At 33.1% G+C, this 23,927-nt stretch overlaps 1 protein-coding gene across 1 annotated transcript; it reads left to right on the top strand.

Moving 5' to 3' along the window:
• The first annotated feature begins 2,867 nt into the window (after positions 1 to 2,867).
• Positions 2,868 to 23,875, top strand: LOC111419172 (polypeptide N-acetylgalactosaminyltransferase 35A-like). Its single transcript, XM_023051941.2, has 8 exons — positions 2,868 to 3,292; positions 3,358 to 4,154; positions 4,207 to 4,359; positions 22,223 to 22,567; positions 22,625 to 22,756; positions 22,815 to 23,494; positions 23,547 to 23,658; positions 23,714 to 23,875. The coding sequence occupies exons 1-6, from the start codon at positions 2,995 to 2,997 to the stop codon at positions 22,941 to 22,943; spliced, it is 1,854 nt and encodes a 617-aa protein (XP_022907709.2). The 5' UTR covers positions 2,868 to 2,994; the 3' UTR covers positions 22,944 to 23,494; positions 23,547 to 23,658; positions 23,714 to 23,875.
• The last annotated feature ends 52 nt before the right edge of the window (positions 23,876 to 23,927 follow it).

The following is a 23,927-nucleotide window of genomic DNA, read 5'->3' as shown; positions in this document are numbered from 1 at the left end:
ACTAAATTAGTTATTAATTATTAAACATGGCATACAAAACGTCAAACATTTTTTCAAAAAACGCACTGCTTAACCCGAAAGGTTCTAGGTCTAGTGTTAGTTCTAGTGCTAGTGTTAGTTTAAGTTTAATTAATACCGGCCGTGAAAGACTTCGTACTTACATTACTAACATTATATATAAATACTTCGATAAGCACAACACCAACTCTAGCAATGGATAGAGAAAGTGACTAGAACTACCATTTACGGGTTTAAGCAATATGCTCATTTCAAGCCCCTAAAATCGCCTGGAGGAGATGGAATTCTGCCTATTTTTCCGCAAAAAGGCTTAGAAGAGCTGCTCCCAGTAATAATATCCCTAATGTACGAAATCATGTACAATATTTATTGAATTTTTAAAAATTGATTTGATTCTACCACATTTTAAATGTTGTTCTTGGATTATTTATTTAACAATCTGTTCTTTGTTTTTTTGTAAGTTATATAACAAATCATTTATGAAAACAATTTTTACATGGCACACTTTGTGTGGTGCATGACACACTACAATACTTCCCCTTCCGTGAAAAAGAAATTAATAAGTTTCCTATTCGAGGATGACACATGTTTATCTATTTCCGAATTATTAAATTTAACACTCTCGTTAAAGATAAACGCGGGCTTAAGGCGATCGATATTAACAATAATTTTATCATTGCCTTTCTGAATAACGATATAAAAACGAAATTTGATTTGTGTAAGTCTTTATGAATAAAAGGTTTTTGAATAGAGTGAAAAGTCGTATTCACAGGTTTTAATTTGGAAAAAGTGTCTCTTAAACTGGAGAGGAAAGGCTCATAGTCAATAGATGGATTAGTAGGTATGAAGAACTCTCCAGGAAGTCTTAGTGCTTGCCCGTAAAGCAGTTCTACTAAGGAGCAACCCAGATCTTCCTTAAGTGATGTTCTTAGTCCTAGTACGATGAGGGGTAGATTGTTGTTCCATCTAGTAGTGTCTCTTTTAGCGATGATAGCCGTCTTCAATGATCAATGAAATCGGTCTAACATTCCATTTGCTTGAGGATGGAAAGATGATGTGTATATTTGTCATGTGCCAAGTAATGTGTTAAATTTTTAAAAGAGGTTTGATTCAAATTGCCGTCCCTGACCATGTGTTATTGTGGTAGGTATACCAAATCGACTAAAATAATGCCGGAAGCGTGTGTTCGCTATAGTAGAAGATGTGATATCTTTCAGCGGAAAAACTTCTGGCCATCGAGTGAAGCGTTCGATAACTGTAAGTACATAAGTACAACCTAGGGCCGGTGTGAGTGGTCCAATCAAGTCGATATGTTGAATTTTGATGATTGGCGATTTTGAATATTTTTGGCATGAAGTAAATTTTTTGGAAAAGAATGCTAATGGTTGAGATTTTCTTTGGTGTTAGATGCATCATAAGAGGGATTTCCTAGAAAGATAGATTTTGATAGAAGATCTTTGGCTGAAGAAAAAGCGTTGTCGTGTTGCAGTGTCCAAGAAGTTGATGAAATTGTTTTTTGTTTTTGATAGTAAAGTGATTTTGAAAGTGTGTATAATGGATCAAGAATATTAAAATGTTACGTAAAAATCTATGGTAAAAGTTTAACATTCCCAAAAATCTTTGTAACTCTTTTAGAGTCGTTGGCTTTGGAAAATGTGTTATGGCTGTGATTTTTGATTGGAATGGTCGAATGCCATCGGCTGAAACATGATGACTAAGAAAATCCAATGATTTAACACCGAAAATGCATTGTTTGGGTTGGATATTGATATTGTAGGAAGTTAATCTGTGATATAATTGTTTTAAATGAAGTATGTGTTCTTCTTCATGCCGACTTGTTACAAGAATATCGTCTAAAGATACAAAAATGAAGGTTAGTCCTGAAAGTACTTCATTGATAAACCTTTGGAATGTTTGCGCTGCATTTTGAAGGCCAAAAGACATGTGAACGAATTCGAAAAGACCGAAAGGAGTTGTTATAGCTGTCTTTGGTATGTCCTCCTTATCTACGGGTATCACTTCCAAAATGGTTGTACTTCGACTCGTCAGTAAACAAAACCCTGGACCAGAAATCCATTCTCTTGTCGACAAGAGATTGAGCAAATTCTAGTCGAAGATGGCGATTCTTTTCTGAAATCAGCGCTTTTCTTCGGGGTGATCTCCTGAAAAATCAATTATCGCGTAGAACTATTTGTAGGGTTCTTGGATATACAGACTTATTAGATACAGTCGTGATGTGGTTAGCTAATTTCGGTGCTACTCTAGGTTTCTCGCTTTTCTCACTTCTTTTAATATGGAGCTAATATCTCTTCTAAAAAGTTTCTTTGGCCGGCCTGTACGAACTTTGCTAGCGAATAAATCAGTCGCATTATAATTTTTGATGATGGTCTGGACTATTGCTCGGTTTAGATTTACAATTTTGACAATTTCAAAAAACTTTAAGCAACTCCTACTTGATTTCTTTATCTCAAGTGCACTTTACGTTGACTTTTCTCGTGTTAGTTTTTGCATTGTTTGTTTAATTTTTATTATGTAGCTATTAAGCGATTGTAATCACACTTTAATACTAATTTTCTATTATCTTATTATGTTTTACAAAAACCTCATAATTCGATGCTGTATGTAGACTTTTGTTCGTCACTGTACATCCTAGTCACCTGACATTGACATTGAATAAAATAAACATAACCTACATTGTTATATTTCAATTAATTTATTTACATCGTCACTAATACAATTCTTTGATTGCATAAGAAATAAAAATAAATAATAAAGTCGTTTACTAAAATGTAATTTAAATTAAAAAAAGAATAAATCTAATGGATTTGAAGTCGTGAAGTTTTAATTTTTTTTAAGTTGCCAACTTGACGTTGACCTCTAACCTATAAAATTTCTAATCAAAATATGTAAAACTAAAAATTTCCTTAAAGAACAAAGACGTTAAAAGAACAAATTGTGATCAAATGAAGAAATAGAATGGTATCGATAAATAAATCATTTATTTATGGTATTTGCTTCGCCTCGTTAACATGGATTATTTCACTGTATTTATATTTACAATTAATGCAAACAAATAATGAAATGAAGAATCTTTCCACAAGTTTACCATATGCTGACTTGTTTATTAAACATAATTTAATAGAAGATGATAATAATGTGGATGTTGGAAAAGTGCATAACTTCAAAATGGCATCATTAGAAAAAATGAAAGAATTTAAAGAGTATATAAATGATATTTCAAATAAGAAGTATACAAAGCAATCTCCAAATGATCGTAAGTTATCAAATACATATTTAATTCCTTCATTACAGCATTTTTAACTGATTTAATTATGTAAGTTTCAAGTGAAATTGGTATGGTGAGAACAAAACAAGATAAAAAGATTAAAGATGAAGGATACAAATTGTATGCTTATAACATTTTAATTAGCAAAAGATTAAGTTTACACAGAAACATTCCTGATACAAGAAATAAATTATGTAAAAATATAACATACCCAATAAATTTACCATCAACAAGTGTAGTTATATGTTTTTATAATGAACATTTTGAAACATTGCTACGAAGTGTTCATTCAATAATAGATAGAACTCCAAAATATCTAAAAGAAATTATCTTGGTGAATGATTTCAGTGATATAGAACATTTACATGATAATTTAAAAAGTTACATTGAAAAAACTTTTAAAAGCAATGTGAAGTTGTATAAAACTGAGAAAAGAGAAGGATTAATAAGAGCAAGAATGTTTGGAGCTAGACAAGCTAAAGGAGACGTTTTAGTATTTTTAGATAGTCACATTGAAGTTAACGTTGATTGGTTGCCACCTTTACTGGCAAGAATTTCTGAGAATAAATCGAACATAGCCATTCCTATAATTGATTTAATCAATCCAGACACTTTTGCTTATTCATCAAGCCCATTAGTAAGAGGAGGTTTTAATTGGGGTTTACATTTCAAATGGGAAAATTTACCCACTGGAACTTTATCTAAAAGTGATGATTTTATTAAACCTATTAAATCACCAACAATGGCTGGAGGTTTATTTGCTATTGATAGAAATTATTTTGTTGAAATTGGCGAATATGATGCTGGAATGAATATTTGGGGTGGTGAAAATATTGAAATGTCTTTTAGGGTATTTTTAAAATTAAAAATTAATTAAATTTATTAATAATTTTTTTTGTTAGGTTTGGATGTGTGGGGGAAAATTAGAACTGATTCCATGTAGCCGCATTGGTCACATTTTTAGGCATAGAAGACCCTATGGATCTCCAGATGGTCAAGATACAATGTTGTATAATTCTTTGAGAGTTGCACATGTTTGGATGGATAAGTATAAAGTGAATAAAAATATTTTTTCTTTGTTTATCAATTAATAGAGTAATACCTCCATATAATGGATTAATATGGAGATGAGAGTGTGTGTTATTGCCAACCTATGCCAGCCAAATATCTGTAGAATTAAAGATGAATGAAATTTGGCAGATAACTGTTGCTAATAAAATAACACTTTTTGACGATTTTTATAACCCTAAAATGTTATTACAAGAGGGTGAAAAAATCACCTCCTATAATACTTTGCATCAGAACATTTTAATGTGTCTATGTTTATCTCTTTAAAAACTTGATTTAAATAGAGGGATTCAATACGCCACTTTTTTGTCTCTTGCTATTTTCTCTTAAAATTGTTAGTTTGATCACAAGAAAATAAAATAATACACAGGCTCAGGTGAATTAATCCAGAGATTGATTATTATTAGTTATTAGTCAAAAAAATGAAGTTATGTCAAATTGATTTCAGCATTATTTAATTTTTTGTGATCACGCTAATAATTGTAAAAATAATGTTCATTGTAAAATGTCAAGAGATAAGAAAGTTGCAGATTTTTTCCCTAAACTTTAGAAGGCTATAACTTGGAGGAGAAGAGGTTTTGAACAAAAAGTTATATGAAAGACACCCCTTAATTTTCGCAGAAAAATCACACCTTGAAATCCTTCGCATCAATTTAGAAACAGTTTGTATACAGACCGGTCATTAGACGTTTCTGGGGCTCTGGCCCTCGATATGATATGTGAGCATTTTTCAAAAAACCCTAATTATCTCCCAAACTATTAATGTTAGGTATAGGACATACAGGTGTCCCGTTAAGCGTACGGAGCGGCTGTATCTCAACAACGGTAAGGCCTAGAGGTTTGGGAAAAAAATCCTTATAAGCAAAGTGGGCAAGAGAAATAGCTGGAAATTATTTTGAAGTTCGTAATTCGACCGCTAGGGGGCGTAACTGCCATAGAGAAACATAAAATTCCCGCTATTTCAGAAAATTAGACGATGAGCTATAACGTTGACAACATCATTTAGTAGCTTGGATAATATCGCATCGCTTTTGTTTTGCGATATTTCTCATATCTCTCATAATCAGGGAGGGGGAGGCCAATGTGTTTTTAAATGTTTACATTTTAATATCTCCTGGACCATTCAACCGATTTGAATATTTTTGGTCTTGTTTGAAAGAGCATTTCATGCTCTTTTAAAAGATATGTTCAGTAAGACCGCTTGGTTTAAAACAAATAAACTAGAGGTCGTTATCTGCAGCGATTACATATTTTTGTGATTTTTGAAAAAAAGTTAAATGGAACGGTACTATTTACTTCACAGACCGTTAATCACCATAAAATTTGCTAAATATTAGTGAAAACCGCATCTCGATATCTCCATCCATTCTCGAATTATAAAAGAAAATGTTAAAAATTCGTATATCTTAATCGGATCAAGTTACCTTAGGAAACAAATAAGAAAGAACAAAAATTTTATTATCTAGAACCTTCCTTCACACTTTATCCAAGCTTAGAACTGCTTCAAAACTACTTTTGAGGCGTGTTGAAAAGCCAACGGATCAATGAAACATCAACAATGATAATAAAACAAAATAAACCAAAATACTTAAAATAACTTAAATTTTTGGCAAAAATAACTCACTAATGTGTGAAATGCCTTCCATAAACCTCGATGCATTTATTTAATCTAGTTTCGACGAAAAAAAAGCGCTGCTTAAGTCTCGGCCCTGGACACGTTTCTACTGGTATTTAATGTTTTGTCATATTTTCTCTGGTTATTGGTTTTTCTTGAAAAGTCAGGTCGTTTAGTCTACCCAATAGATAAAGGGGTGAAAGCAATATGGGTTTTGCTCGAACCAAGAATGCATATTATGCAAGTTTACATCAGCTTGTGGACAGATGCTTCATGCATCCATAGCATTTGTGATAAAAGGTTTGGATTTGCCCAAATCATATTTAAAAGTCAATGGTAATAGTTCAGTCTGTTATCGTAATCGGTATCTGTTAAGGCCTGATGTAAAACAACGTGGTGAAGATATTATTCTCTTAAGAACTCTTGTGGACAATTGTTTTCGGAGTTCCCAGATTATGTGGGATCACATTGCGCACCAATGTGATTTACGAATTCATAGAGATGTCTGAATGCGCTACACGTTGCCAGTTTTCCGTAATCGCTAAGTCAATCTTAAAAACACTTCTAGAGAAAAATGTCTTTCTTTGTCGTAATTGCATTGCACATTTTTGCCATGCAGTTGAATCGTATTCTAAACATTGAAAATAAATCATCATACGCTCTATCATACGCTTCTGCGTTAGTAAATGACATGTTTACAGTTACCATGGTTATGTGATTTGTTTTTCTCGATAAGGTAACTGGATCCGATTGATGGCACTCGAGTTTTTAACATTTTCTTTTATAACTCGAGAACGGGTGGCGATATCGAGATGCGGTTTTCACTAAAATTTAGCAAATTTTGAGGTGACTAAGGGTCTATGAAGTAAATAGTATCGTTCCATTTAACTTTTCTTCAAAAATCACAAAAATATGTAATCGCTGCAGATAACGTCCTCTAGCTCATTTGTTTTAAAGCAGACGGTCTTACTGAAAATATCTTTAAAAAGAGCATAAAATGCTCTTTCAAACAACACCGAAAATATTCAAATCGGTTGAATGGTTTAGGAGATATTAAAATGTAAACATATGAAAACGCATTGGCCTCCCCCTCCCTTATTATGACAGATATGAGAAATATCGCAAAACAAAAACGATGCGGTATTATCCAAGCTATTAAATGATGTTGTCAAAGTTATAGCTCATCGTTTAAGTTTCTGAGATAGCGGGAACTTTATGTTTCTCAATGGCAGTTACGCCCCCTAGCGGTCGAATTACGAACTTCAAAATAATTTCTAGCTATTTCTCTTGGTCACTTTGCTTATAAGGATTTTTTTCCCAAACCTCTAGGCCTTACCGTTCTAGAGATACAGCCGCTCCGTACGCTTAACGGGACACCCTGTATAGCATATAAAAGATGTAAAATGAGACACCGAAGACGACTAAGTAAGAAAATACGGGGTGCCATTTAAAAAAATGTTATGGTACTTCGAAATTTCGAAAACTTAACGTGCCATAGTAAAGTGATCAAACGTTCTACACAGCCGTTCTCGGCATCAAAACATAGTCCATCATATTACTTAAGTATGTTCTGAATCCTAAATTGATATCTCAAAAATCGAGTGTTCTCTGATTTTTTGAATCAATGTTTGCTGGAGCAGATTTTTCTAGAAAATCACGAATAATAACTCGAGAACGGCCGAATCAAATTGCAAAAAGTAAAGTTATTCACAAACCTTCAAAATAGACAAATCCAAATATTTAAAAAAATAAAGTAGGTAGCGACTTCCGGTATAACCGGAATAGCTTTCGAAAAATTAGTTACTCAGAGATCGGGTAGTTCTCTTGTATGTGATCACGAAACAGTTAAGCTTGCGGATTTATACTATTTACGGATTAAATACTACCACACTACTGTAATTGATAATACTTAAATCTGAATTCTCAAATTTTTATTTTGGCCAGAACCCCAGAAAGGTCTAATGAACGGTCTCGCTGAGACATCCCTGTATAATATATACAGGTGTATCTGAATGACTGCAACAAACTTTAAGGGGCGATTCTTCAGTGAATTTTAAGAGTACTTTAATATATGAACCATGGGCGACTTCAGCTCCCCAGCTTTCCTAATGGTAGATAATTCAAAAATTGAATTACCGATTCTCCATATTCAACCGCAAGAAAGTCGAAAATTTTAAATGGAACAGCCTACCTGAAAGGGAATTTAATTCTCTACAATTTATCTATAAACATCCCTATACCTATTTATTGTAGTTTCTCTCATATTGCGAATCAAAACATGCTGGAAATGCAGGAAACCGTTTGTATTTTTATTAGAAGGCCATGAAATTTTGATAGTTTTTCGTTTAATTTATTTCTATTATTATTTCTAGTATTAGTTACGATTGATAATTTTTAATTTACTAGCTTTTACTTACCAAAAATAACAAAGAGAAGATCAAATAAATGAAACAATTAAAACAAAAAATTAATGACAAAAATTAGATTTGGATAAAAATATAAATTTATAATATAAATTTGTTATTAAACTTAATTTGGAAATGCAAACGTTGTCTTTATCACTGGTGACCGGAAGTATGCGGTTTCTTCTGGTCTCGATATGTCCAGAACTAAGAAAATCTTTATAAATTTTTTGAAATTTTTCCGTGTAATGGGTTTTAGGTTTGTTAGGCATCTCTCATTAAGTGTTCGACGCGTCCTGTCTAAAAGTTTATTACATTCACCACCAATACAAAATAAATTTCAAATATCGGCGTTGTAATAATCTGCCATGATGTTCAATGTCTTGCACCCGTTGTCAAATGTAACTAATGACAACAATAATACAAACATGGACCAAAAACTGTCAAAATTCCATAGCCAATTTCATTTCTAATAAAAAACCTGCATTTCGTGCATGTTTTAATAAATTTCCTAATACGAGGCAAACTACAATAAATAGGTATAGGAATGTTTATAGATAATTTGTAGAGAATTAAATTCCCTTTCTGATAGGTTAAAAAAATTCGCCATTGAATATGGAGAAACAGTAATTCAATTTTTGACCAACCTGTATAAGATACTCCGATACAAGAAATGACAATCTATTTGACAGCATCTGAAGAGTAAACGTGACAATGTAGATCTTTTTTGAATGAACGTTGGCTGAAATATGGGGAGATATGTGTAATAAAAACTATAGCATTCCATTTAAAATAACGAAGTTATGGTCTACTTCCGGTAGACCGGAAGTGGCGGCCATCTTGAAAATATTTTAGATCGAAAGTTCCGAATGAACAACCCATGCTACCAAAATTTCAAATCTCTACGAATAGTGGAACCTGAAAAACTTCAAACGGACCAGTTACGTATATAAAGGTATATAAAGCCAGAAATTGTTGTTTGATAAAGGTTTATAAATGAATAATATACAGGTGTTTCTAAATTGACGCGAAAGATTTCAAAAAGTGATTTTTCAGTAAAAATTAAGGGGGTCTTTCATAAAACTTTTTATTCAAAACCCCTTCCCCACCAAGTTACAGCACTCTAAAGTAGTACCTCCTATAATACTTTGCATCAGAACTTTTTAATGTGTCTATGTTTACCTCTTTAAAAACTTGATTTAAATAGAGGGATTCAATACGCCACTTTTTTGTCTCTTGCCATTTTCTCTTAAAATTGTTAGTTTGATCACAAGAAAATAAAATAATACACAGGCTCAGGTGAATTAATCCAGAGATTGATTATTATTTGTCAAAAAAATGAAGTTATGTCAAATTGATCTCAGCATTATTTTATTTTTTGTGATCAAGCTAACAATTTGTTAGTTGTAAAATGTCAAGAGATAAGAAAGTTGGAAGAGAAGAGGTTTTGAACAAAAAGTTATATGATAGGCACGCCTTAATTTTCGCTGAAAAATCACACCTTGAAATCTTTCGCATCAATTTAGAAACAACTTGTATATAGAGTCGCTGATATGTATGGATACAGTTGGTTATTTCCTAAAAGAAGATAGCTAGCGAAAAATGTTAAGATACAAAAGTTTGAGTGTTTTTTAAAATCTATTACAATAAGTATACAGGGTCAATCAAATAGTTATGACTTATGACCAAACAAAGTTACGTTTTCTATAATGGAACAACAGACTGTGTACTAATTATTCCAGGTTTTAGTTCGTCTCGAAATTCTAAACAAAATTTATAAAGCATATTATAACCCTAAACTTCGTCGTTTTTCGGATATCGATCTTTGAAAATCACTTTACTATTCTCATATTTATTAACCTTCAAGATACATGACATTACTGGTTTACATGTATCTCTGTGGCAATAATTCCAAGCGCGGCAGCACTACACATACAAATTGTACATGTACCAAAGTGTCCCCTGCAGCTTGCAGTCTGCCGCCTGTCACAGAATTGTACCTTTAAGTGCTCGCGAGGCACTTGACAAATAACACGCTTAATACAATACTAAAGCTCTCGAGAGCTGAAAATGATTCCTCATTTTCTGTTGTCATTATGCGCGTACGTGTATTCACATATTCTTTCAAAGTAATGTGTTGGAAATAGAAAGCATTACTTTGATATGTCTGTTCATACGCTTCTATTTTATAAGGTGCTCAAACTGTTAGCCATTTATTTCCTGACAGTAATGAACGCGTTGAACAAAATTTTGTAAAGAATCTGAAAGGGTATTCGGAGGAATACCGTATCCTTTCTTGCAACTCTTGGATATTTTGCGGTCTATATTTGTATGCAAAACTTTTTATATGACCTCACAAATGGGTCATATCGGCCCAATCCATTTATCAGGAAATGTTTCATCTAAATATACCTGTACCACAAGTCCAAAATGTGGAGGAACCCCATCTTGTTGAAACCATATTTGTTCTGGTAGTAAATTGGGATTGTTATTGTTTGGAAATAATCCTCTAAGCTCTGTAATAATATGCTCTCGCAAAAGTAATAAATATCGTTCAGCAGTCAAATTTCCGTCTATAAAATACGGTTGGGTTGGGTTAGTCTAAAATATTTTTATAACTAAATATTTTTTTCTAACCTATTAAATTTAGGTTTATGGTGTGCTAAATGAATTTTGTTAAGAATTTCGAGATGAATATGGAATAATACACAGGTGTTCCATGAAAGAAAACGTAACTTTTCTACACGACATACGATTTGAAAACGATAAACTTTAGCGCATTTTGTACAGAGAATAAGAATTTTTATTCAAAAAGCCAAAAAGTATAGTGTCAGAAAAGTTATTGTTATTTTAATCCGTAAAGAATACGTTACAGAGCTTCCCTCTACCGGCTATAATAAAACGGACTCCATAATCGTCTTTCTCATGCCAGAAAACCTCCGTATATCAAATTTGAAAAGAATCGGTTGAAATGCACGTGTAATATTAAATAAAAATCAGTTCATCTCCAAAACAACGCGTTTGTCGACCTATGCTTATATGAAGTTTTTGTGTTAATTTTAAAAGATCTATCGACTGCTAAAGTTCTGCTAAAAAAACCTGAAACATCCTATATAAAAGTTGTTTAACATTTCTATTTTCCATAATAAGACAGCATTGAATTGTTTTTATTTCAGAAAACAAATGAGTAACGACTAACACTTGATTTTTTTAAATGGCAATGTATATGTTACCGGCAATCTGTATAATGCGGTATTCTATACAATACCTAGGCAATTTATAAAATACCTAAAGCGTTTAGGTAATATATGAAATATTATTAATTTTATACTTTGCCTAGGTATTCTATAAAATACCGAATGCGAAGCCAGCAATGTGTGTAAAAGGCGAGAACAGGGTAGGAGAAAGATATGGTTCTAAAGTTGTTTGCCCATTATGCTTAAAAAACGCTGTAGCTGTAGAGAACCGCATCAGTTCCAAAGATATTTAACAGAGCTAGCTCAGAAAATGCTTAACACATCTGAAAAAAAATTTCCCCATGTGCCATTGGGTATCACTGTAAGAATCCCTGTTCCGGAAGTCGACAGAGGTCGTGGTGATGCTCGCAATATACTAGCTAAAAAACGGATGACGAACTAAATAAAATAGGAACAAAGCAAGGTGTGTAAAGAATTTGTATTTAAGACAGCAGCTTAGAGTTTGTCGTCAAGAACTACTTAAAAAGAAGATGCCCCTAATCAAGAAACGACGCTCCATACAATTGCGAATCTGCAATTTATGAGGACATGTCAGGGATTTATTAAATGTACTTGCAAAAAACACTGTGATACTAAAAAGTGTTCATGTCTTAAAAGTATGATTTTATGCACTTCAAAATGTCACAATAGTTCCTCATGTAAGAATAAATTAATATATTTTTTTACTTACTCAATTCTGAGAGGCCAGTAGATCTACGTCTTGTTTTTACAGAATTATTTTGTTTCCTAAGTTTTTAATACTTATTACTTGATTTTGTACAATAACTTATAGATTATAAAAAAGTTTATTATGAGTAAAAATTGATAAATACAGACCAAAATCTATTTATTTTACACATTGCCGGTCGAGCAACAGGTACTCTATGTAATCCCTAAGATGTATACATTAGTTGTATACATTACCTAGGTAAAGTATCTAAGGGGCAATAATCTTCATAATATTTCATACATTGCCTAGACACCCCAGGTATTTTATACATTACCTAGGCATTGTATAGAGTACCTGAATATACAGATTGACGGTAACATATATACCCTTTCGTTAGGCTCATTTGATAGTTTTTTCTCTTACATTGCTATTTAAAAAAAAATAGTGTTATTCGTTACTTATTAAAAATAAAAATAAAATGTTAAACAACTTTTATACAGGTGTTCCGCAACGATTGTACAATACTTCACCAGCGTATGATGTATGTATATATTTTCGTCTGATCGAAAATGGACCATTGCTGAGATATTCAAAGTTTTAGTTGCATAAATTGACTATTGTTATTCAACATCATTAATTACTTAGTTTTTTTATAATAATAATGAACTCCTTCGCGTAGAATTAGAAGAAGCGGTTTTGAGAAGAGTTGATACAAATGCCTCAACCTGCATTAGAAGGATTTCTGCACAAGAAAACATCAAGAAAGCAACCGCTCACTGCATTTTAAGGGAGCAGTTGCTTTATCCGTATCACTACTACACTATTTAAGCTTTAACAGAAAATGATGGCAAAAACGATAGATTTTCTGTAGATGGGCCATACAGGAAGAGTTACTAAACGTCGACATTTCCATAACATTGTATTTACGGATGAAGCAACATGTACTCAAAACGAAATTTTTAATATCCATAATGCGCACGTTTTGAGTGATGAAAATCCTCATGCACAACTATAAACTCATCATCAGTAGCGATTCAGTGTTAATGTGGGCCAGAGTTATAGGTGACCAGTTATTAGGTCGATTTTTTCTTCTAAAGAGATTGACAGCAGATGTTTCCATACATTTTTTACAAAATGAGCTTACAGAGGGATTTGGATTTGATAGATTTAACAATAAGTGGATTGGCTGAGGATTTTAGATTTAAATCCGTTAGATTTTTGGTTTTGGGGACATTTAAAACAAAAAGTTTATTCTGAAGAAGTTCAAATTGTATAGGATGTGAAAAATAAAATTAGTAACGCATTTAAAATAGTAAAACAAACTGTCGATATATTTGAACGCATTAGAAGTCATTTAAAAAACGTATCTGTTTGTGTTTAGAAGTAAATGGTGCTCATATTGAACATTTATTATGACATCATTCTTTTCCAAATAAATATTCGTTGTTTTTATGCTGGTTGAAGGATTCTCTTCAACAATCTTTGTTACCTTGTTTTGTTAAATTATTAATGAACTGTATTTCTTAACCATCGCAACCGTGGTAATCATACAATTACTACATCTAAATCATTACAACTAATGATAACAATAATAGGTCCACTTATGAAATTAAAACTTTGAATATCTCGAAAATGCACCATTTTCGGACCAATGTTTATTGGGTTTTTTTGTCTATTTTCGACCAGAGAATTCCCTGGTGAAGGCTATCTCCGAAACTAAAAGAGATAGAAAAAAATTAGCTTACATGTCATGATCTCGTTTTTCGAGAAAATGCTAATGCCGAAAACTCGAACAGCTATCGTCTTTTGTTTTCGCCCTATCGGCAAAAACTGAAAATTTTGCAAAAACGACAATCGCGAATATCTCACTTATTATCAAAGATGGAGTATTATAAATAAAACATTATATGGGCAACTTTTTACGAAGAATTCAGTGGCGTAGGTAGAATTTTTTTCCCATCATTTATTTTCGAGATTTTAGACGTAACTTTATTTTTCTAAATGGAAACCATAGTTGGCTATGACTTAAAATAATCTGTTATTTTTTTCTGATAACAAATATATATAGTTTGTGGGGTATATTTCTTATAGTTATTGAATAATTAACAAAAATTCATTTCGTTCCATCTAAATCTAATGTATGTATTTAAAAGTTAATGTTGCTATGGTGATAACCATACATACTATGATGGAACATAATGTATCAAATAATTGCCAAAGTTTGTATTTAAAAATTCGATAACAACTCTGGCATTATGTGCTGGTACAATGCACCAGCATGTTAAGTGTCAAAGTATAACAAAACTGAATAAAACTTTACAATGAATTTCGAAAATTATGAAAAATGTAACATGATGAATGCTATATGTTATCAGATAAGAATGCGACGTTAGCCACGGAATTTTATTTCACAAGATATCCAGAAAGAAGACAACCGCACGTAAGAACCTTCAGCCGGTTAGCAGAAAATTTAATAGATATTTGGTCCTTCCCCAAACCACATACAAAAACATACCAAAATGACATGCAAGAGAAATTGCAACAAGACGTCTGACCCAAAAGCCGCTGCTCCCGAATATGAAAGAAAGAGAAATAAGTATAAACCATACAAAGCGGGGCTAAATCATTATTTACGTGCCGGAGATGTCAATCGAAGATTAGAATTTTGTAGATGATATTTAGAAAAATTAAATAATCTGCTGTATGTTCCAAATGTTATCTGGATCGATGAAATCTCTAAGTGTTCAAAGGAGATTGGCGTTCAATGTATGGTGTGCCCTTTTATGTAATAGAATTTGGGCATATAGTATCTACCATAAAAACTTAAACTCAGGGAAATACCTCAATATATTAAGGCAGCACATTGAGTCTTTGGTCGACAATTTGCCACTAAATATGTCTCAAATGATATATTTTCAATATGACAGAGCACCAGCACATAATGCCAGAGTTGTTAGTGAATTTTTAAATACTACTACAAACTCAAGGACAGTAGAATTTATCAGCACTGCTACATCCATTGTTGTGACAACCTACCCGTAAACTACGTCACACCATTTTCCACCCCCAGCTGTTGTTATGGTCTATGCGTTTGATGTGTGTTTTTAGAGGTTATATCCTAGACGTATTCATATTAGTTTTGAAGTTTTATGTGTTTAGACGTTTTAATGTGTATCATATAACCTCTAAAAACACAGACAGTTACCAGGCGTGGTAAATAGTGTGACGTAGAGTGTGGGCAACCAACCCGTAGTCGACTACAAAAATACAATGGATGTAGCAGTCCTGTTAGATTCTACTGTCCTTGCTACAAACTTTGGCAATAATTGGAAACAATGCTTTCCCTCATGGTATGGTTATCACCATAACAACATTAAGTTTTAAATACATACAATAGTTTTAGAAAGAACAAAAATAATTGATACATTATATTCCATCATAGTATGTATATGGTTATCACCATAGCAATATTAACTTTTAAATACAGTAAAACCTCGACTTACGCGACCCCGTACTTACGCGGTTTTTCTAACGCTTTGAGGTTTTCGACATAGGAATTTATTTTTGATCTAAAAAAAGAGATCGAGACTGTTAGCTACTTTTTTTCTAACTGGTATAGTTTTTGAGATAGCCTATTCGGACATCAAATTTGAACCATCCTGTACATACATTTTTTACATCCTTGATTTTATAATATGTATTTATCGAATTTCGACTTACACGATTATCGATTTACTCGGCTACTGTCAGTCCCACCTATTTTTATGTTTTATTTATTTATTATTGGGACACAAACAGGGAGGATATCCCCAGTGAAGCATCCTCATAAAAACAAAGCACTTAACTACATACTAAGCAAAAAAACGAGAAAAAAAAAATAACAATAATTATAACATTAACTATGAAAATAATAATAACAGCATTGATAGTTGCTAATTAAAAAAAAGAAATTACAAAAAAAAAGCGAAAAATATTATATAATTGTACTACAATACAGAAGTTAACAACTAAACGTTACGTAATAGTAATTCTCTAAATGAGCGCAACGAGAGTCCAAATAGAGTAACATGGTTGAAGTCCTTATTGTAAGTATTCAAAAGCCGAACGATAGGCGAGTTTAGATGAGCGTTCGTGTTCGATGTGCCTAAAAGGAATGTAGTATTCCGCCGCGTGAAACGCTGTGGTACATTAAAGTTCAACACAGACAGAAGATCAGGTGCGTGCAGCAAGCCATTGACCAGTTTGAAAAGAAAAATTAAGAGACTGAGACTAGCCGACGCTGCCGCAGGGATAATAAGTTAAAAACCACACAGCGTCTATCGAAATCGCAATAGGGAAGATGATATTTGTAAGCCAGATAGCGTACAAAGCGTCGTTGAACCGCTTCGATGCGATCACGATAGACCGCGTACATAGGATTCCACACTATGGAACCATAGGATAATACGCTATTAACAAATGCCATATAAAGAGATTTAATGCTTGTAAAATTGGTAAACTGTCTACTTATTCTGATAACAAACCCTAGGTTACGCAGGGCTTTCGCCACCATGACTTCGATGTGAAGGTGATATCTCAATTTGGCATCAAGTATAATGCCAAGATCCTTCACTCTGTCAGTAGAGATAATAGGTCTACCATTAAAGTTGTAATTAAAATTAATAGGATAGCGTTTCCATGTAAACGTTATTTTTTGGCATTTGTCATAGTTAAAATAAAGTTTGTTAACGCGACAGTAATCATGTAGACGATCAAGGTCCTCCTGGAGCCTTAGGCAGTCATGACTAGAGCTGACTCTAGTAAATATTTTATTATCATCCGCATAGAGCAGGAATTTGGAAAATTTAAAGCAAGAAGAAATGTCGTTTATGTAAATTAGAAATAATGTGGGCCCAAGGTGACTTCCCTGAGGCACACCAGATGAGATGGGTTTGTAGTCCGACAAAAAGCTACCCATCCTAACTGCCTGACTTCTGTCAGAAAGATATGACATTATCCAGCGCACAATGCCGGCAGGAATGTTAAAGGAGGACAGCTTTTGTATAAGAATTCCATGGTCAATCTTGTCGAAGGCTTTAGAGTAATCGGTATAAATTGCGTCAACCTGTGAGTCCTCATTTAAGGTAGAATGAATAAAATTAACATAAGACACTAAGTTAGACTCAACCGATCGGCCAGACAAGAATCCATGTTGTTCAGTAATGAGAGAGTGAGCAATAGAGTGGTTAAAGTAATCGCAAACAATTTTTTCAAAAACCTTGGGAATAGACGAGATAATAGAAATTGGACGGTAATTAGATACCAACTGTCTATTCCCTGATTTAAATATTGGAACGACAAAAGCTGTCTTCCACGCGCGCGAAAAAGTACCTTCGAGTAAGGATTTTGAAAAAATAAGAAAAAGTGGGGTCGACAGTTCGGCAGCAAACTCCCTCAAAAAGGAAGATGGAATACCATCCGGACCAGAGCCAGAGGACTTGTCAAGATGGGTCAAAATATTGAGGACTGCGTCAGCAGAGAACCAAGGTGAAACACCCTGGCCACCGAAGACCATTGAGCGGTCAATACTACCATCTACGAAAACCGAGGCGAAATACTCTGCAAATGCACAAGAGATATCAGGACCTGAGGTCACCATTGACCCATCAACAGAAAACATAGCGGCTGGCAAGCCAAACACATCCCCTTTCCTGGACTTAACAAAGGACCAGATTCCTTTGGGATTTTCCATAACCCCCGCCTGAATCGAGTTTAAGTAATCTCTATAATCAGCCGCAATAAGCCTCTTAGACCTGGAGCGCAAGATAGAGAAAGCCAAGTAATCACTATTATGGCGAGTAGATTTCCATTTTTTATGGTAAAGTAGCTTTTCTTTAATGACACGAATAGTTGAACGTTTGTACCAGTAAGGAAAACGTTGCTTAGGCAGAAAGCGCTTAGGAACGTCTCTGTTAATTATGTAAGGAGCGGCTCTTACTTTGTTGTGTGGGCGTGCTAAAGGCGTATGCGACAAGCAGAACCTTGTCACGCCGGCTTGGATTTAGGGAGCAAAGTTAAATGAAATTTAATAAAAGAAATCAAGTTAAATTTAAATAACAAATTTAATGAAGTGAAATCAAACGAAAACAATAGCAAAAGAAATAAAATACAACCTAAAATTAATAAACAGAATTAAAGTTAAAATAAATTGAAACAAATAAAATTTAGCTACAAAAATAACTCGAAAACTTTATATTGATTAACAAGAGAAATTTTAATCTAGTAATTTACCTGACTTTACTTGAAAATCTGTATAAGCAATTTAATTAAAAACATCAAAAAATATCTAAGTTCAACAATTACAAAATGATCAATTTAATAAAATGAATAATTCAAAAATAACATCGAATATTACGTAGGTTTATACCAAATCAGAAGAATCCAAAGCAATTAGTTACAATCTTTACAAGTTAATATATAAAATAAAACAATAACGACTTACCAAGGGTTAAAGCGATCATATTGAGAGGAGCGACTCGTCAAAAAGTATAACACTTTAATTTTAATCCGATCGAATAAAAGTTAATTAATAATTATTAATTAAATAACTTACATCAAACTTAAGAATTACCGGAGTCTTACTCGGACTTTACACTAAGACTCTTAACCGAAACCCAACAGGGTGCTTCGCCGAAGGAATTAATTTTAAATCAAACCGAACTGCACTTAACTTCACTTCCTCAAAAGGCGCCCCTCCTCAATATTTAAACCTTTACCCCCTGGACGCTCTTTCCTCTAGGAAAGTCCTTATTAGCCAACACATGGCTCAACCAATTAGAAATTGCAACATCAGCAATTAAACAAAAGAGAGGGAAGGAAAACAAGAGGAAAACGTTTTCCCCCTGAACGCTCTTAACTTTAAGAATAATCTTATTGGTCAACGCGTGGTTTAACCAATCAAACAATTACAACTATAACAATTAGACAAAAGAAAAGGAAGGGAAGGATGAGTCGAGCAGCGATCCCCTCTATCCGAGAATGAATAAAAGTATCAATAATTAATTACCAAAATCTGAACTGATCTGCGGTTCGCTACAATTACATAATTAACGCGGTCATAGAAAACTTCAACCATGCTCTCCACGCCCATCCCAGCAAAAACAGTCTGCCAATCGATACTATTTAAGAAACACTTGATAGCTCCGGAATTCGCACAGCAGACACACTGGACAAGAACAGATTCAGCGCTTCATCAGCAGAAGGAGGAAGATAAACACAGCACAAGAGAAAAATTAGTTGACCGCACTGAACTTTCAACCACAAGTCCTCCGCACCACTTTGCAGACTCGGCATGGGAACGGTATGAAAGCCATGCTTCGCAGCTATAAGGACTCCGCTACCATCGCGCTTGGTGGAAGCCGTTGAATTTCTATCGCGACGATATACGGTATAAGATGAGTTGAGTAGCTCCTTGTCGGATATGCTATCATTAAGAAATGTTTCAGTAAGGCAGATAAAATCCGCCAATAAGGCATGTGAATTGATTGAACAAGTATTAGTCTTGGATCGTAAACCACGGACGTTCTGATAATAGAAGCTGATACCCATAAACCGTTAAAAAGTGATAGGATCAACAATAAAAACGACGCGGGCCATCTTACAATTTATTCAAGTCAGACGACGATTTGATCACCAAAATCTTCGCTCTATCATCTTTCCGCACATGGATCACGCAGCTCTTCGTCCAGATATACTTGTAGTTTTTATTTCTCGCGATTTCTCGCACCTTACTAAAGAGGTCCATGTTACGAGCCGTAAGATGTTCATTAATGTAAAGATTATCCGCAACGTCAGGAATCGACAGACAGCGGCCATTGGCACTGCGACGATATAATTTGGCCGCGCTAAAAATACGGTCACGTGTTATTCTGGAGGTGAACTTTACTATAATGGCCTTAGCGCGCGACTTGTCTTTTCCTGGAGATGGTCTTTGATTCAAGCGATGAACTGCATCTATATCGGAAGCCACAATAGGAGATTTGATATAGATTTGCTTCCGCAATTTCAATTTCGGGAAGATTTTCTCCTACATGTTCGGGAACTCCCGCGATGATCAGATTATTGAGCCGCGAATACTGCTCGAGGTGATCAAGGCGACACTCCGCAGCAGCTAGATCAGCCTTTAGTTTAGAAATTGCTGCGACCAGCGCATCGACTTGCTTAATCTTATCACCGAAATTGTTAAGTTAGTTATCGCGTAACTACGGGGTATTACTGTACATACATTAGATTTAGAGGGAACAAAATGAATTTTTGTTAATTATTTAATAACTATAAGAAATATACCCCACAAACTATATATATTTGTTATCAGAAGAAAATAACAAATTATTTTAAGTCATAGCCAACTATGGTTTCCATTTAAAAAAATAAAGTTACGTCTAAAATCTCGAAAATAAAAGATGGGAAAAAAATTTTACCTACGCCACTGAATTCTTCGTAAAAAGTTGCCCATATAATGTTTTATTTATAATATGTACTCCATCTTTGATAATAAGTGAGATATTCGCGATTGTCGTTTTCGCAAAATTTTCACTTTTTGCCGATAGGGCGAAAACAAAAGACGATAGCTGTTCGGAGTTTTCGGCATTAGTATTTTCTCGAAAAACGAGATCATGACATGTAAGCTACTTTTTTTCTATCTCTTTTAGTTTCGGAGATAGCCTATGCGGTCATTGAAATTAGGACATCCTCCTGTACAATCGTTGCGGGTCCTGTATACAAAGTCTTTTTATAAAATCGATATTTACCGAGATGTATACTACTAACACTACTGTATATTCCATACATAATGGGCACCTGTATAGAGTGTATAGTCAATTAAAATTTTGTGTTAACCCAAATAATTTAACATATAAAATTATTAATCGTTTTCAGTTTTTCCGGAAAATGGATTAAAATTGTTTTTTTAAATGGAACACCCTATTTATAAGTTGTTAATGGCAACACTTGGGATTCGGAGCATATTACAAAAAAACTTGTAGAACAAAAGTTGTAGCAAATTTTATTCTTAACAGTATTGTTCAGTTTCACTTTTGCTCTCAGATGCGAAAATATCGAGAAAAATAGGAAGATATGAAATTTTGATGATTTCTTAGTGTTATAAGTTGTTGATCATAAGTTGTTAATGGCAACACTTGGGATTCGGAGCATATTATAAAAAAACTTGTAGAACAAAAGTTGTAGCAAATTTTATTCTTAACAATATTGTTCACTTTCACTTTTGCTCTCAGATGCGAAAATATCGAGAAAAATAGGAAGATATGAAAATTTGATGATTTCATAGTGTTATAAGTTGTTGATCATAAGTTGTTAATGGCAACACTTGGGATTCGGAGCATATTACAAAAAAAACTTTTAGAATAAATGTTGTAGCAAATTTTATTCTTAACAATATTGCTCTCTTTCACGTTTGCTTTCAGATGCGTAAATATCGAGAAAAATACGAAAATGTGAGTGTTGATGAAATCGTAGTTTTACAAGCTATTAATGAAAACACACGGGAATCGCAGCATGTTATAAAAAAATTTAGAACAAAAATTGTAGCATATCTTATTCTTAACATAAATAAATACTTCAACTGTATTCTTTATTGAATAGTTTTGAAAGCAAAATTGAAGTTTTGAAAATCTGTAGATTAAAGTCGTATATTATGTTCTATATCGGTAGATCTACTGATAAATCAGTAGCGTTGGCAACGCTGGTTATAGCAAAAATTTTCCATCATATGAAAAATTTGTAATTTGCATTTTAAACTGTTTGAATGAATAATATAATTTTAATGCACATAAATTCGAACAGCTCTCCACACCGTTGCGTTGAACTAAAACTACGCCGTCTTTAGGGTAGGTGGTTTTACAGTACTTAACAATAATATTATTGTTATAGGATTACTTTTTACACGAAAAACCAGAAGCTAAAACACTCGATTATGGCTACATAGACTCAAGAAAACAACTAAGAAAAGAACTTCATTGTAAAAACTTCGAATGGTATTTACAAAATATTTACCCAGAATTAACTCTTCCCACCGATGATAACGAAAAAGCTAAAGAAAAAATGGCCGCGTTGCAACAAGACGCCTTCCAACCGTGGCATTCACGTAAACGAAATTATATTAAGCAATATCAGATTAGGTTAACTAATTCTTCTTTGTGTATGCAAAGTACGAAAGATTTAAAATCAAAAGGTAGTGAGTTGGTTCTTAAAAGTTGTGTAAGAGCTAGGCATCAGGTATAAAAGCATTAAAATATCCCAAAAAGTATTTAATCTTTAAAGCTATTTGTTTAGGTATGGTTTGAAACTGATAAAAAGGAATTGGTTTTAGCACAACTTTTATGTTTGCAAGCAGACAAAAATAAAGTTATTTTATATAAATGCCATGAAATGGGGGCTGATCAAGAATGGCAACACAAAGGGGAGGTATAAACATAATTTTTAATGCATCAAAGGAAAATTTACCATAATAATTTTATTTCAGAATAAAACTCCAATTTATAACGTTGCTGCTGGTATGTGCATAGGAGTAGATAATCCTCAACATGGAACAAAAATAATTATGGATTTATGTACTGATCTAAAGTATGGAACTTGGGATTTGATAGTTTAATAAATAAAAGAAAAGTATTCCTCTAAGTATTAAAACTAATTATAATAAAAAAATACTCTGTAAACTTTTTAAGACTGAAATTCCATCCGCAGATAAAAAATAAGAAGCAAAAATAAATATTAAAATTTTTAAATTTAGCGCCCTCTTTTGCTTTTTAACTATAACTTCTTTCAATAACACATACCGCCATCTGCAATCTATACATCAAATTAGTTAGAACCTGTAGCAAAATTGTTTATTTTAATTTTTTCACATCTTGCAAGTTTATAAAATTATTTTTTCATTACGCACTTTAAAAACCTCTTAAAATCGTCATTTAAATAATGTAGTTAACCTCATTACGAACATTAAAAATAAACATCTTAAAATAACATAACCTCATCTAACCTAAAAAAATATGAAACTAACGGTTTTAATTTTACTTCTTGTTTCGTTTGTATATTGTGACCTTAAGCAACAATCAAAACACACAGATGATATACTAGATCAGTTGATAAATCCGGAAAAAAAATCGACTCAATCAGCAATAACATCTACATCAACCTTTGAAGGTGATATATAGTTCACACTTATAAGATATCTTTTTTATAAGTTTGTTTTTAGATATATGTGTAGTGGAAGGAAGAACGTTAACGGTGGGTGACTCAGTTAATGCCCTTCCACCAAAATGTTACAAAATAAACTGTGTGGCAAAAAACCATGTTCGCTTTGAAGGGTATTGTTTTCATTTTCACTTCAGGTTCAGTTTTAATGTATTTTTTTGATTGTAGGTGTAACGTAACCAAAATATCACGTGGGTGTGTTGGATCCTTTTACGACATGACTCAAATATTCCCAAAATGTTGTCCGAAACAAGTTTGTTCTTGAAATTTTACAAACTTGTAAGGTTTTCGAAATTTGACTTTATTCGAAATATATATATGACATTACAATCGTTTTTTTGATTTTTAAAGCATGCGATATATATTTAGTTAGACAAAATAA

The sequence above is a fragment of the Onthophagus taurus genome, chromosome 6, assembly GCF_036711975.1.
Source record: "Onthophagus taurus isolate NC chromosome 6, IU_Otau_3.0, whole genome shotgun sequence".
Lineage (NCBI taxonomy): Eukaryota > Metazoa > Arthropoda > Insecta > Coleoptera > Scarabaeidae > Onthophagus > Onthophagus taurus.
This window is presented reverse-complemented; position numbering and strand designations above follow the sequence as displayed.

Bases quoted from the DNA above. Each gene is read 5' to 3' on its own strand.
- LOC111419172 (XM_023051941.2), top strand. From the start codon at position 2,995: ATGGTATCGATAAATAAATCATTTATTTATGGTATTTGCTTCGCCTCG. The intron at 3,293-3,357 runs GTAAGTTATCAA...TAATTATGTAAG, and splicing joins AAAGCAATCTCCAAATGATC to TTTCAAGTGAAATTGGTATG. The intron at 22,757-22,814 runs GTATAAACATAA...ATTTTATTTCAG, and splicing joins AATGGCAACACAAAGGGGAG to AATAAAACTCCAATTTATAA.